Below are 16193 nucleotides of genomic sequence, written 5' to 3' on the forward strand. Positions count from 1 at the left end.
TGAACCTTACAGAGATCTCTGTAACTAAACATCTGTTCTAAAGCAAGACAAGGCTAGCCTATGACGTTGAGGAATCAAAATGTATTCGTCAAAGCAGCCTATTATCAGAAGGAATCTTTCTGTCAAAGCATTCTGAACAGAACAAGTCCTTGCTAGCCCTTCAGGTTCAGGTGAAATGACTCTGGCCCACATAAAGTGCAGTCCCCTACTTGTGCAGAAAACTCTCCATGCTGCATTTGAATTTTCAGTCCTTCTCAATCCCTCTGCTTAAACCAATGTCACCAATCACCATTAATTCATCTTTCAGGTTTAACCTTCGAGTAGATTGTTTATATGATATAGAATCGCACAGTCCATGAAACTAGCCAGTAATAATTAAGTTTTTTTTTTTTTAAAAAAAGAGCATTTTGAAGCTGGTCTTGTGTTTATTCACTAACCATATACAAAAAAAACGGCTTTCCTTCATGTGGGCATGTGACAGTGAAAGCACTGAATGCAAAGTGCTTTGTTGTTCTGACCATTAAGGCAAGGATTACAGCCTGAGTTACATGGTCCCTTTATATCACCCATAATTGCACAATTACACTTAGGGTATTCTAAAATTTCTAGCCAAATTTTTGTGTGCGCCTAAGCATTTTTCTGCTCAAAGTCCTCTGCTTTCTTTATTTCTCTGTAGGACCCATAATCTCTCTCTATATTAAAGACACATGATAAGGTCTGGGTGAATGAGTCAGACTGGGATATTACCACATGTACTTGGTGTTTTGCCTTTAGCTCCCAGATTCTGCTCTCTTGCAGGTCCTCAGCTTCCTCAGTATATTTTCATTAAGATCCCTACTTAAGTCAAGCACTTAGGAAATCAAGGAAAGAAACTCAGGTAAGCAACCAAGGCCATAATTAATCATATTTTAAAAAGTTTTTAATATACAACAGGCAAGAAAAATACAAAGTTCACTAATGTGTTTTCGCTAATGGGTGCTATGCATCATCTCAAAGCTGTCTGATAAAAGGAAGAAAAAAAGAAAAACAATAACAAACTTTAGATGATCTAAATGCTATCAGAAAACAAAACCCTGAAATAAAATTTAAAAATTATAGATAAAACAATGTTCCACATTGGACCTACAAAGAACAAGTTTGAGAGGCTAAGCATTCTCTAGAGATTAAAAAAATTGCAAGGCTAACTGTCTCTTGTTGAAAGAAAACTTCAAAACCATTAATAAATCTGAGATACATGACGGATGTCACCCTACTGAAAACATGCTTGTTGGAATTCACAGTTACTACAATCAATATTGGCCCTCCTTTGGAAGTCAGCTTTGAAATATGTTCAATGGTTACTGTTTATCACAATCAGATTTATTTCACAGATCTTAAAAACTCACAACTCATATAAAAACTTCTCAGACAAAAAATAATGTAAATTAACCAGGAATTCAAAAATACTGGTGACATATTTGCAGGTAATTGACCACTTCATTATAAGATTATGATAATTCCTTCTTAATTAAGATGTACAACCTGAAGCAAGCTATACAAATTCTAAACCCATTTCAATAGGGTATAACTTATAGGCATGATGATAAGTATTTAATAGTTTTTCTCACTATTAATTAATATTATCATATTATAAAATAATTACTATTTCTTTCACTAATTTCTCTACTTTTAGAAACTGGCATGCTCCTTCCAAAGATCCCTGGCCTTAGAAAACTGAGACAGCAATAATTTATTTTATTTATTAAAAGTGTGTGGACACACACACTTGCTTGGAGAAGTGAGAGAGAGAATACATACTTTCTGTTCACTGAGATTCATTTTGTCTCTGTTTTCCAAATGATTTCCACCTTTTCTCTAACAGAACTCTCACCAGGGCATTCATAGGTAATACCTCAAACTTACAATATATTGTTCTTCTTTAATGTCTTTCAAACAACGCAGTCATAGCACCACATAAAATCAGAAATTTGGAAGAGATCTGAGTCAAAAACCTTCTGTATGGTAGAGAATCACTTTACTAATAAGGTTTTTATCCTCATAAATATATACATATCAACTAGTCCCACAGAGCTAGAGAAATTAAAAATACTGAGTATTTTCATCTTTTCCTGTGCTTGAGCGTGGGAACATGAACCCCCACTTCCTCAGTCTTCCTCTTATAATTACTGGTGCCTCTCATTAAGAAGACCCAGTAAGTATGACCATGAGCACAAGATCCAAGATCTCTATCAACCGGCAGTTATTAGCTACTTTCTAAGCACGTGGTTCAATTTACTACCAAAACTTTCCATTCTCACTGAAGAATATATGCAATGAGTCCAGACTTGTGAATGTTGACTAGCGTTTGATAGGTAACAATCTTATTGACATTTTAGCCAGTGGGAAGTCGCTGCTTCTTTTCCCGTTGCCTCTGATTCTGAGCTTGCTCTCATCGGGAAGTGGACCTCCTGAAAGCCACTGCCTGAGAAGGCTGGGTCCTTCTGCAGCTGCCCTCAGCAGTACCTGCTGAACCTGAGCAGGAGCAAGGGAGCAGGCAGGTGAGCCTGTGGCAAGCTTTCAGAGAGCCCCAGTGCCTCTCTGCATCCAGGCACTCCTCTGGCTGCAGCATAGCACGTGACGCCTCCTTTCCCTCCAGAGTTCAGTCTAACAGCCTGCACCCGCAGGACATCCTAAACTTGCTCAAGGCCTATTTGGCAAAATAGTTAGAGTGGAGGCAGGATATTTATCAGCTTAACTTTTAAAATGCCATAATCCCCTTTCTGAAAAGCCTTACTTGCTAAAAAATTGGCAAATAAAAGGGGAGGGCTCTATTTCCTTCCTGTATTAAGGAAATAGCAGGCAATTCACTAATAGTGTCTTTTTTGGCACATGGAAATCATCAAACAATCTTGAGCATTTGAAGAAATGCTATGCCACTCCCAGTGAGAATAACAGAGAGTCTATTTTCAAACTGGCAGAATGAAAAAATGGGTAGAAGAGGTTCTTTTTTCTGCTTTCATCCAAGGTCACATACCCAAATCTCTGACCCCAAAGATTATACTTTCCTTCCATTTTTTGGTGTTTCTGGGATCTGCTCCCCTTATCTAAAGAGCTTTGTCTTTAGTCCATGGCTTAATAGCACACGAAAACCCAAGCTATTTCCACAGAGGTGCTCTATAATCGGCACTGTTAGCAGAAACCAGGCCTTTGCAGCCTTTGTCTAAACTCTTGAACAATCTATATCCACATAAATATTCTCATTTTTAGGAAGATAAATCTCTGAAGCCTTCAAATTTCAGTGAAATTAAGTAAACGGAAAGCAGACTGCCTTCAATCAGAGAAGGAAAACATACTTTCTGAATTAACTGTATATTATCCATAGGTCAAGTTGAGAGATAAATGTAATGTTAAAATGTATTCAATTCAATGTGTACTTCCAGACATACAATTAAGACTTAGTAAATAACTATGTAAAGTAACTAGAAGATCATTATGCTATTTTATAATAATATATTTATATAATTTCCATGTGTAAGGAAAATATTCATCATGCTTTATGGATACAATCTAAATGAAGCATTTTAATATTTTACTACTTGGGATAATTAAACAATAACATCCATTATTTTCACATTTATCTATAAGATTAACATTATAGTTTAATTTACCTGTTCCTGAGTGCAACGTTTGAAGTAGCAGAAACTGCAGAAACCCAGCAAACATAACAGCAGCATCGGAGTGGTTAAATAAATGCCACTGGCATCAAATCACTATAAATTCCAGATAGCAATGGAAGCAAATCCACAGCACAATTAAAAATCAATCAACATACAAAATTTTAAATAAAATACCCTGTGATCTTTGCATTCTAAATCAAAACCAGAAAAGCCTGCAGTGTCCAACATTATACAATGGTGACACTAAACAAGGCCATAAGTGCTGCTGTCATCAAAACAGATCTCTGCAGTGTACAGATTCTCATTGATCACAGCATTAATCTATAGCGCTCTATGCTGTTCTAAAGTGATTTCCCACTGTAGCAAATACCAGAGCTTTGAGAGCTCCACAATTATTAACCATTTCCTACAACGACACGCAGACGCTTTCTACCTCCCTGCAGCCAGAGAACTGAAATGCTGTGGTCCCTTCAAGCTAGCACGGAAGAAAACCCGAACAGATGCTCCAGAGTACCTCTTGTTAACCCTCCTTTCTCCCACCCCCAAGTGATAGCTCACTGCAACACCCATGGGCTAAGACAAAGTGGAGCAGACCCCTGCTGCCTTGTAGACCACAGGAAACTCACCTGAGATGAACGGATCCCATTATCAATCACTGGCAACAGTCTTGCCAGGCGCTGTGTAACAGATCCTTTCCTCTGCAGCTTCCCTAACTGAGGAAGCTCATTCAGCCCAATGACAACAACATGCACTGGGAAGCATAAACCAAGGTACAAATGGTGTTGGGAACACCAGCAAAAGTGCTTCTTCAGGCTGTTATGGCATGGCTCAGTTCCAGGGGGCAAAAGGACAACTTCAAATAAGTTCCGCCAGGGAGCTGGGGGTGGGGCTCACGTTTCTGAGATTTTCAACGATACATGTCTTTGCTAATTGTAGATGTCTAATTCGTGGTACAACAGACATTTTCCAGAGAAAATTAGTCTCCAATTAGTTCACTTAAATTTACTTTAGCCATCTTATAACTTGTATATAGAACAACAGCAACAATAAGGACAAAATTAGTCAATTTGCAATGATGTTCCTCTCTGATGATTTTTTTTTTTTTTGTGGCAAACCACTCAGTTTCCAGAAATAACTATGAACAATGATATACTTCTTTAGTTATTGAAACAGAGCAGGCTGCTTCAAGTTTGTTTTAGAAATGAAATGGTTAAATGGTAACAGAGGGAACATTAGGAACATCTTCCATGTATTTAAAATAAATGTACTATGTTTATTAATTACATATATTTGTCAAAAATAATTATCTGGTAAGGAAAAAAAGTCATACTAAGCCATGGATCATTACAACATCACCAAAGCAACTATAAAATATCAGTCTCAAATAGACATTTTTACAGATAAAAAGAATGTATTTTAGCCTCCAACTAGAATGCTTACATTTCTATCCTCAAACTAACAAGTCTGCTTTTTATGTGCCGAATTTAATGCTTAGTCCATTAATTTTATTTAATTCATTTATTTTTTCATAGGCATGTGACAAAATAAATATTTACCTTATGATACAGATGAGGCTCCAAAAAGAAAACTGATTTACGTAAAGTTACATGGTTCATACAAGTAGCACAGTTGGGTTTTGACCAGGGTTTTGTTTACTACATCATGATAGTAGTTAGGGGCTACTGCAAATATTTTAGTGCATTGCTTCAAAGTTGCGCCAGCTTTTGTTCAAGTGCTACTGAGAACTATGTGGTGCAGGAAGGATCTACAATTATATACTTCCATTTCTCAGATTTGGAACCATTAAGAATTGTCCATAGCAGCTAATGTGGCTGAAGTTTACACATGCTGAACTTAAATTTTCTTCATTCCGGCACTAGTACCAAAATGACCTGTAAACATCATGGTCTTGAGACAGATGAGCGGGTCCACCAATATACAAGAGAACAGATGATGGACAGTCAAAACTTCCAACAAGCAATTTATTCACTTCCACTACTTAAAGCCCCTAGGATGTATGTAGGCTCAAGTCAACTGAATTTAGCCATTTTAACATTGTGTATGAGGCTATGATTGTGCATGAATTTCGAGATTTTTTCTTTTTTGTAGTTGTCTCCTTATTTTTTTTTCATTTATCACCAGATACAGGCTTATTTCAAATTATAAAATCATTTGCATTCTATTAATATAATACTTTCCCTTCATTTCATTTTGCAAATTTATACTACTTGATATATTAGTTTGAGATCCCTAAAGTACCTTTATCTAGGGAAATTTATCAAATGGTAACAAATTTTATTTCTAACAGAAAATGCTTAGTGAACCAAAGCAGGAGTCTGAAATGGTATTCACAGTTTTCAAAATCATAGAATTAAAATACAGAATCAATATTACAGGAGATTTATGTGGGCCTTACTCTAAAATATTTCTGGGTTTGTGCTTAATAACAAATGTCATTTACTAAAGCCATTACCCACATACAAGTAGGAAAAAAAAGCTTTGTTTTTGATTATATCAACTCAGAAAGGTGTGTTAATAATATTGACTTATTTAAAGTGTTTATACAACACTGTGTCTCTTGAGTCACAAGTATTCCTCTCAAGTATTCACAACCTCAGTCAGCTGTAATTCCACCACACTTCAAAGGCCAGCAAACTGATTACCATTGGGAAAGAACACATAAAACCTGACAGCAGTTCCAGTTTTGAGCTTGCTTCGCATATGCCATTTAACCTTGTGGCACTGTGGTCTACATCAAAGTCTGCATTTGTGGATATGTGTTGATTCTTTGATAAGATCTGAGGATCCATTATTTTGAAAAATGGATATAAACGTTCTATTTTTGGATTGATTTTCCACTAATTATTATGACTCCAGTTTCTCATATATTTCTCATTTTTTGTATTAGCCTAAGATAGTAAGGCATGCAATACACTGACTACAAAAACAAAACCCATGCACAATTAAGCAACTTATTATTGTTTTATTCTAATTTCCACAGAACATTTACTTTCTAATCTTTAAACCTTCTTTGACGTGGCTAATACACAACAATATAAATCATTAATATTATTAATCATCTTCTAATCTTTAGGGCTATATTGTAAATCCTACAATTTGATTTCAGACAGATTAAAGATGGAGCTGGTAACTGGAAACTTTGCAACATTAAGAAAACGGGGAAAAAACCACTTTGCACTTGATACACAAGAGAGTGAAATATTTATATTGGAAACACAGATGCGGGAATGTTAAATAGATTTTAGAACAAATGGGGAAAAAAATGAGTGGATTACCATTCCCCAAATTCAGTCTGTCGCTTACCTGCACCTGCTCCTCGGGCCTTGATTGTTCCCTCTTCCGAATCAATGGACCTCACTTCTTCCCACCCTCCTGAAGAGATGGGTATCCCAGGTGCACACATGACAGCAACCTTGCCCAGAAATCCAGCCTGGAATTTTCTGCCTTGGTATTTAAGACAGTCTCTGCTGCTCAAGGTCTTATCTAAGAAGAGTGTGAAGTATCTCCTCCATCACTCTGCTTATATCATTGAACAACAGGACAGATACTGGAAAATGAAAGTCAACATGGGTGGGTGTAAGCCTAAGAAAGTCTCTTTGCATGACTGACTCAGGTCATTGCAGGCACTGTGCAGCTACCCAAAGGGTTGCTTGGATAAAATACTGTACATAAGCCTCAGTGGGCCTGGTGGTGTGGAGACTGGTAGCATTTACTGAGGAGAAGCATATTGGCATCTCTGCTGGGTTTTAACCAGATCCACAGGATCCAGGAAATAAGCTCTCTGCCAGATGACACTATGCTCCTAGCCATTCCTTCTGTTTACTTATCGCTCAAATTACTCTAACTAGTGTCCTTTCTCCTGCTGTGAGCTTATTTGTGGAGAGGGCTAAATAAAGGATTTTTATGACAACAAAATGGCAATTAGCCCATAGGATGATTTCTTAAAACATAATTCTTCTGCTTTGGTTCAGTACTATTAAAATTAATTCAGAGGAGATATTTCTTAATATTCTACTTTTGATTTGTGAAGATAAAATTTTTTGTTTTTTCCTCAACAAATATTTAAAATTAGGCTATATTAGTACCTATTGTTTTTGTGCATATAGTATTTTGTCCTATTATATAAACTTTTAAAGGTAGACTTTCCCTTCCTGTTGCTGTATTTTTCTACAACAAGCAAATGCTTTTAAAATATACACTGCTTTGAGAGATTCTTCTCCTGATTGTGACATGATATATTTCTAGAATATGAAGATACATTGACGGACAGGTGAGATAAAATTCCTACTTTATGGAAAAAAGGAATTACATTTAAATAATTTCATTTTAAATATTTTATTAACACGTAATATCTGTATATTTTTATGGGGCCCAGTGCAATATTTCAACACAAATAAACAATATAACTCAGCATAAATTGATGAAACCAGACAGTTAGCATGACCATTCCTTCTCTGTTGTTTGTGACTACAGCCTAACCAGCCTCTCCTCTCCATTTCTTCACCAAGTAGATAACACATTATTGGGAACTATCATTGTTCCACTGTACTATGGATCACTAGCACTTACTACTTCTATGTACTTTTTTTTGGTACCCATTATCCATTTTACCTTTATCCTCCCACCCCTCACTCTTTCCAGCTTCTAGTAATTATCATTCTAGGTTCAAACCTACTTTGTTTTTGTACTTTTGCATATGAGAAAGAACATGTGGCATTTGTCTTTCTGTGTCTGGCTTATTTCACCTAACATAATGATCTCTAGTTATATCCATTTTATTGCACATGTCAGGGTGAGCTCCAAGAATTCTACTTTATACATTTTTTCTACAACAACTACATTTTTTTCCTAAAATAGAACAGATACATGTAGTTTTAAGTATATTTTCCTAGAAGTAGTTATTATTCAGGGGCATTTTTAATAAAGACAAAGAGTAAACAGAAAAGAGAATGCAATAATCTTTCATATAAAAGTGTCCCATAATTCCTAAAGCATACTGATGAAGTACATACTGATGTACTTCAAAATGAAACTAAGAAGTAACCAACATGGATAACAAAGTAAGAAAAGAATTAGCCGTTTACAGAAATAGACATGAAGTATATATCAAGATTGTCTCATTATAGTAACTAAATTTCTAAATCACTTACCTAAGGCTTCTGTTTCACCAAAGGTCTGTTTTCAAATTAAATTTTAGTATTAACATGACATCCAGAAAGTACAGATAAAATCTACTGCAATCAAATGTCAATATTGAAATTTTAATCACATGCAATACCTTACGATTTCAATTTTTCCACTAGAGTCCCAGTAATATCATATGAATATTAAATCTGACTGCAAAATTATAACTCTCCTACAAGTATACTTTGAAATAATAATCAATTATATACTGATTTTTCTAAGTTCTATATACTACCAGCATATTAAGGAAATTAGCACTGAAGTATTGTAAGTAGATGTTTAAATTATTTCTCAACTTGAAGTACTTTCAAAAGTTGAAAACATCTCTACCAATCTACAACTGACTCACACATGTAATAGTCTCTGCTGAACACAACTGTGTCTTATAAACCATAACCAGCAAATATACCAAGCAATTTTAAATGAGGATATCTAGATAATAAACTCCTTAAAATACCCTCAAATTCAACATCTGCTTCTTCATAGGGTCACAGAACAATGACTTTCATGGTGGGGCTACAAGATTGTTCTTGTATGGGCTGGCTTTATCCATTTTGTGAACCCTGCTGTATTATTAATGTATTGGCACGTAATGGTCAACATCAGAACAAGCACTGAGCAAAAGAAGGGGAATATATTTTCATTAGTACATATGTACACATCAGATCGTCTTAGTAATAACAAAATTAATCTTTGCAATCAAGAGTCAAACACGACATTTATGAAAGGTTACGTACAGAAACAAGTTCAGATCTATGGCATTTCCTCTGAGTTATTTTCATTGATTAAGCCTCGCATGCATGATCTTTTCACTGTTTTTCACTTAGCTCTACATGGGACTTTATTTTGTCACTGATCCTGCACACATGACCTGACAACTTTTTCCATACAACCCAAATTTTGAACATCAACAATACTAAGCACTTGAATACAGAGAAAAAAATATCTACATCAGACTTTTGCCTGAAGTTTTAAATGCTATTATTAGTTTCATATTACTGATGAAGAAACTCAGGCTTATATATGATTAGTGAAACCGGAAATCAGTTGCTGAGCCAAAATTCAAATTCAACAATAACAATAACAACCAAAAGTCACGCTGACTGGGACCCCTACTTCCTTAAATTTCACATCTAGCGTTCATCTAGCATTTAGTTCAGGGCTGCGTTCTTTGTGTGTTGTGATGGAGGAAACAAACTGCATCAAGTAAAACACAGAGTATGTTCCTGGCACAGCCTTCATACACAGAGAATGTGTGCTCTGCGCCATGCCGTGGACCTCGGAAGACCCGTTTATAGAGATGTCAGCAGATGGTACACAACGAAAGAAACTATAATAAAATGTACTCCAGACACACTGCAGAGTCTATTCTTTTCTGGAACAATCATTACGTACATCATATTAAAGATGGTGCAAACTTTTGCAATTAGGACATTTTAGCCAAAATTAGCACTGGCCAAACTTATTTTAGCATAAACCCCTGTTTTTGGAAGCACTTATTAAACCTATTACTGTTTTGGAGTAATACTACTGGGAGAAATGATTTCACTATTAATATTGTTTTTTATCATTTGTTAAGACATCCTAAGGAACAAGAAAGGGAGGGAAGTATTGGATTCCATTTTATAGACTCACAGTTGATGTTCAGAACCATGCTATTATTATGTTATTATTTTTATAATAACAGGAAGTGTCCCAAGTCTTCCTTTGTTATCGGGATGTCTGTGACTCTGCTGGATTAAAGCACCAAATTGGCTCTCTCCTTCCTAACTCAGTATCAAGTCCCTCCATTTATTCAACTCTATGCAATCCCACAGAAACAACTGTCCTGAAAGACTATAATCTACAATAAAATATGTGTGTGTGCATATATACATGCTGGCCAATGACCCACTCCTCCTCCTCCACAAGCCCAACTGACATATTCTAGGAACTTCTAATTGTATATATCTAGACAGCATAAAACAGTATTTAAAATAAATATTATTGGGGGCCAGCACTGTGGCTCAGTGGGTTAATGCTCTGGCCTGAAGTGCCAGCATCCCATATGGGTGCCGATTCCAGTCCCGGTTGCTCCTCTTCCCATCCAGCTCTCTGCTGTGGCCTAGGAAAGCAGCAGAGGATGGCTCAAGTCCTTGGGCCCCTGCACCCACGTGGGAGACCCAGAAGAAGCTCCTGGCTCCTGGCTTCGGATCGGCACAGCTCCGGCCATTGCAGCCATCTGGGGAGTGAACCATCGGATGGAAGACCTCTCTCTCTCTCTGTCTCTGCCTCCCCTCTGTGTAACTCTTTCAAACAAATAAATAAATCTTTAAAAAAATAAGAAAATAAATAAATATTATTGATTAACAATAGCAAGAAATAAGGCAATGTTGGTTCTACAGATGTAGGGATAAATAAAATACTTGGATTTGGAGAAATAACATGTTTAGTTCAATTTTTCCCCCAGGATTGAGAGTTTCTTACATATTGGCAATCCCCTGAGTCATGAGGCCCCAAGTTACCTTATATCAGGATTTATAGGTTTCCGAAGGGCACTTCGGACTCTAGAAGCAATTATGGTTGTGAAATACCTAACCTGCAAAAGTATCCAAGGTAAAAATAAAATAAAAGAATAAAAAATGACTCAAAGCATTTGATACCGTCAAGGGGTTCTGGATCTCAAATTACCAAGGTATTGGAATTACTGTTTTCAAGATGAACTACTGATACCCTTATCAAGATAAAGGAATACAAGCACTGCAGGAATGCTACTGTACCTTGTTTTGTAGTGTGTGAGAGGACAAGTATGTCTGAAAGGGATCTTCCAGGGGAACTGGTAAGTACAACTTGCCTTGATCCAGTTGTCTCCTAAGCTAAGGATCCCTAGGGCTTCTGTACCCTCATCCAATTATATGGGGAATTGAGGCAATACTACGGTATGAAATAAAGGGCGGGCTGGTACTGTGGTATGGCAAGCTAAGCCTCTGCCTGCGGCGCTGGAATTCCAGATGGGCACTGGTTCCTGTCCCACCTGCCCCTCTTCCGATAAAGCTCTCTACTATGGCCTGGGAAAGCAGTAGAGGATGGCCCAAGTTCTTGGGCCTCTGCACCTGTATGGGAGACCCAGAAAAAGCTCCTGGCTCTTGTCTCTGGATCAGTTCATCCACAACCATTGCAGCCATCTGAGGAATGAACTAGTGGATGGAAAACCTTTCTCTGTCTTTCCCTCTCTAACTCCACCACTCAAATAAATAAAATCGTAATAAAAAAGAAAAAAAGGGTAACCATATATCAAATATAGCAATGTTAGATAGTGGAAGGATATGACACAGGATTGGTTAGAGAACATTTCAGGAAGATATTTTTGGAAGATTAGGAGAAAAGATGACTGGATACCAAAGAATGATAAAGGTGTCAGCATCGTGGTGTAGAGGGTTAAGCCTCCACCTGCAATATCAGCATCCAATATGGATACTGGTTTGAGTCCAGGATGTTTCACTTCTAATCCAGCTCCCTGCTAATGCACCTGGGAGAGCAGCAGCAGATGGCTCAAGTGGGTGGGGCCCTACCACCCACTTGGGAGACCTGAATGAAGTTCCTGGCACCTGGCTTTGGCCTGGTCCAGCTACAACAGTTGTGGGTATTTTCGTAGTGAACCAGCAGATGGAAGACTCTTTCACTTTTTCTCCCACTCCATAACTCTGCCTTGCAAATAATATATCATATATATATATATATGTATTAAACATATATTCATATGAAAATATATGTATTAAAAAATCAAGAGAGGGCCCAGCGCTGTGGTGTAGTGGGTAAAGCTGCTGCCTGCAGTACCAGCATCCCATAGGGGTGCCGGTTCGAGTACCAGCTGCTCCACTTCCGATCGAGTTCTCTGCTATGGCCTGGGAAAGCATGGAAGATGGCCCAAGTACTTTGGCCTCTGCACCTGCATGGGAGACCTGGAAGATGCTCCTGGCTCCTGGCTTCAGATCGGTCCAACTCTGGTTGTTGTGGCCAACTGGGGAGTGAACCAGAGGATTGAAGACCTCTCTATCTCGCGCTGCCTCTGATTCTGCCTTTCTGCAATTCTTTTTAAATAAATAAATATATCTTTTAAAAAAATTAAGAGAGAAAAGGCACATTAGTGCTGTATTTATTTTATAAATCTGACTCACCTACCATGAGATATGCCTTTAACTTATATCCTCTGTCTGATACTATTCCATAGGAGACCTTGGAAAATTAGAGAATTTTAAATTGAGTGCTCTTCACAAAGATGTGCAACTTAAAGGATAACTGGAAACAGACTGTTTCAGACTAAAGACAGGCACAAATGTTTTGTTCATTACAGTGTTTTTCTATAAATACAGAAAATGCATTAAAAGAGAAAGGAGTCCAGTGGACATTATTAAAATATTGGCTCTCTGGGCTGGCACCGTGGCTCAACAGGCTAATCCTCCGCCTAGCGGCGCCGGCACACCGGGTTCTAGTCCCGGTCAGGGCGCCGGATTCTGTCCCGGTTGCCCCTCTTCCAGGCCAGCTCTCTGCTGTGGCCAGGGAGTGCAGTGGAGGATGGCCCAGGTGCTTGGGCCCTGCACCCCATGGGAGACCAGGAGAAGCACCTGGCTCCTGCCTTCGGATCAGCGCGGTGAGCCGGCCGCAGCGCACCGGCTTCGGCGGCCATTGGAGGGTGAACCAATGGCAAAGGAAGACCTTTCTCTCTGTCTCTCTCTCTCTCACTGTCCACTCTACCTGTCAAAAAAAAAAAAAAAAAGCTATATAGGAAGGTAACACAGAATGAGGTATAATTAATCATGAGTCAAATTAAATATTAATTCCTTGGTGTTGGATTATGCAAAAATGGAAGAAAATTTCAGTCTACAAAAATCAACGCAATGAACAGAATGAGGTTTACGTTTTTGATCAGACACTTCACTTAGCATTTTTTTCACCCATGTTTCAGGCAGAAAGAAGGTTACTCACGCATCTGGGCTAACTGAAGTTTTGCATCCATCTTCCTTTTCTGTGGAGGAAGTCTTCTGTGGGGCCTGACCTTTATGCAAAGATGTGAGTTCCAATTCTCTGCCTCTTGTGATGGCCAAACTCTCCTGGCCTTGTGTGGTTTAAACACCCAAGCCGCTGGCCATTACAAGTCTTGATTTACCCAAAGGAGTTGCTGAAGTATCACCCCACATTTTCTCATTGTACTTCTAACCCTTGGGGATTTATCTTTCAAAAATCTTTTTTGAAAAACTTTTGAAAAGTTACCTTTACACAGAATTGTGATGAAATTTGGTTTTGCTTGTGCTTAATTTCCTTAGCTTAAGCAGTCCTTGTGAGCAGGAGGTAGATTCAAGTGATATCCTAGGTTAGCTTTTCCTTGGCTGTGTTGACAAATCTGACTTGTAAGTTTAAAAGCCATTGAAGGGATATGTGTTCTTGTCTACAAAACTACAATTCCATGAATGCTATCCTCCTTTATTATCCCGCAGCTCAAATACCAAGCTTCCTATGGACGGTCATGGACATAAGCAATTTCTACAAGAAAAAGATCATTTTTAAAGATTTATTTATTTATTTGAAAGGCAGAGTTAGAGAGAGGCAGAGGTAGAAGCAGAGGCAGAGAGTCAGTCTTCTATCAGCTGGTTCACTTCCCAAATGGCTACAAGAGCCGGGGCGGGGCTGATCTGAAGCCAGGAGCTAGGAGCTTCTTTTGGGACTCCCTATTAGGTCCAGGGGCTCAAGGACTTGGCTCATCTACTGCTTTTCAAGGCCACAGCAGAGAGCTAGATTGGGATTCAAACTGGTGCCCATATGGAATGTCGGCACTGCAGGTAGCCACTTTACCTGCTAGGCCATAGCACCAGCCCCAAGAAAAAAAATTTAGAAAGCTAAGTTGTTATGTTTGGTGAAACATGGCAAGACTGCAAACAGGAAGTCATTACAGAAAGCAAACAGCCTTTTAGTGTTTCAAAATTATTTATATTATGCACAAACTAAATAAGTGCTTATAAGAAACTTGGTTTCACTTCATTATTTCTACAGGTTATTTTTCTTTTCTACTGATTTTTATCCTATTTTTGCTGCATTTTATTGGAAATAAATTTAAAATCTTTTTTTAAAGATAATTATCTATTCATCAGAAAGGTGGAGTTACAAAGACAGAGGCACGGGGGGAGGGGGTCTTCTATCCACTGGTTCACTCCCCACATGGCTGCAATGGCCAGAGCTAGGCCAGGATCCTGGAGCTTCTTCTGGGTCTCCCATACGGGTGCAGGGGCCCAAAGACTTGGGCCATCCTCCACTGCTTTCCCAGGCCGTAGCAGAGAGCTGGATATTCTGAGACTTGAACCCATACCCGTGCAGGAGGCCGGCACTGTAGCTGGTGGCTTTACCAGTTATGCTGCAATGCTGGTCCCAGAAATACTTTTAAAACCTTTGCAAGAGTTAAACAAAATACTTTCAAACTGGTAATTTCTCAGAAGAGTCCCTAATTTATACCTCAATTGGTTTTCCAAGCAAATCACACAAAACGTCAGCATTTTTCTTGTTTAGACCATGCCTTAAAGTTCAGAATACTTCTTATTTGTTTATCCTTCCCTTAAATAATCATGATCTTCAGGTTACATTATAAGTAAACATATAATTCTTACTCCTTTAAACACAATGAACCATTAATAAAAAAATAAGTATCAGAGAGCAAAGCATAAGATAATAAATGTGGAACTACAATCTAGAGATAACATTATGGTGGCAATACTGGAGCTGTTCAGCCCAAAGTATGGGAGGCCAGGTCTCCATGGAGGCTGCTGGAACTGCAATGCCCTGTCCTGCTGAGAAAGATGAAGTCAGTCCCTGACTAAAGGTCCTCCAGTTAACCTGGCTGAAGGTAACTTCAGCCTGTCTCCCAGGGCTGCACTGCAAATGTGTGGCACTCCTGTGACTTAGGAACGAAGCACAGGATGAAGGCTATAATGTATACCCAAAAATCAACACCCACTCCCATAAGTGTGCAAAAACAAGCAGGGCCTAAGATTTAAGATAACAATACCACAGAGGAAATAATAAAGGCAGTAAATTTTAGAGACAAGTTAAAGCATACTAAAGTCTCTTCCATGGAGGTTATGATTTATTTTTTTTATTTTGCTAAAAATTTCAAAATTAATTATGGCACTGAAAAGTTAAGGTTTGCATTAAATGATAAAAAAGGAATCTATAATGCCCTAAGCTCTACAAGAAATGAAAGGCTATAGAAAACAGCTTGACTTGCCTATTAAGAAGTATGAAAGAAGAAAAAGTAAAGCCCAAATGGTAACAGAAAACCTGAATAAGTGAAATATAGAGAACATA

General features: G+C 38.0%; 1 protein-coding gene across 47 annotated transcripts in view; it reads right to left on the reverse strand.

Moving 5' to 3' along the window:
- Window positions 1–16193, reverse strand: part of RIMS1 (regulating synaptic membrane exocytosis 1) — a 537571-nt gene that overhangs the window by 208115 nt on the left and 313263 nt on the right. For 2 of the 47 annotated variants that reach the window (XM_051854604.2, XM_051854592.2), the window contains exon 1: window positions 6981–7670. The exons of 33 other annotated variants lie outside the window; for them this stretch is intronic. In XM_051854604.2, coding sequence (XP_051710564.2) covers window positions 6981–7080 — 100 coding nt within the window. In that variant the 5' untranslated portion in view covers window positions 7081–7670. Of the gene's footprint in view, window positions 1–6980; window positions 7950–16193 lie in introns of those variants that run through there. 12 more of the 47 variants (XM_051854595.2, XM_051854596.2, XM_051854597.2 and 9 more) reach the window with 12 other exon arrangements.

This window comes from Oryctolagus cuniculus, chromosome 5 (genome assembly GCF_964237555.1).
Source record: "Oryctolagus cuniculus chromosome 5, mOryCun1.1, whole genome shotgun sequence".
NCBI classification, from domain to species: domain Eukaryota; kingdom Metazoa; phylum Chordata; class Mammalia; order Lagomorpha; family Leporidae; genus Oryctolagus; species Oryctolagus cuniculus.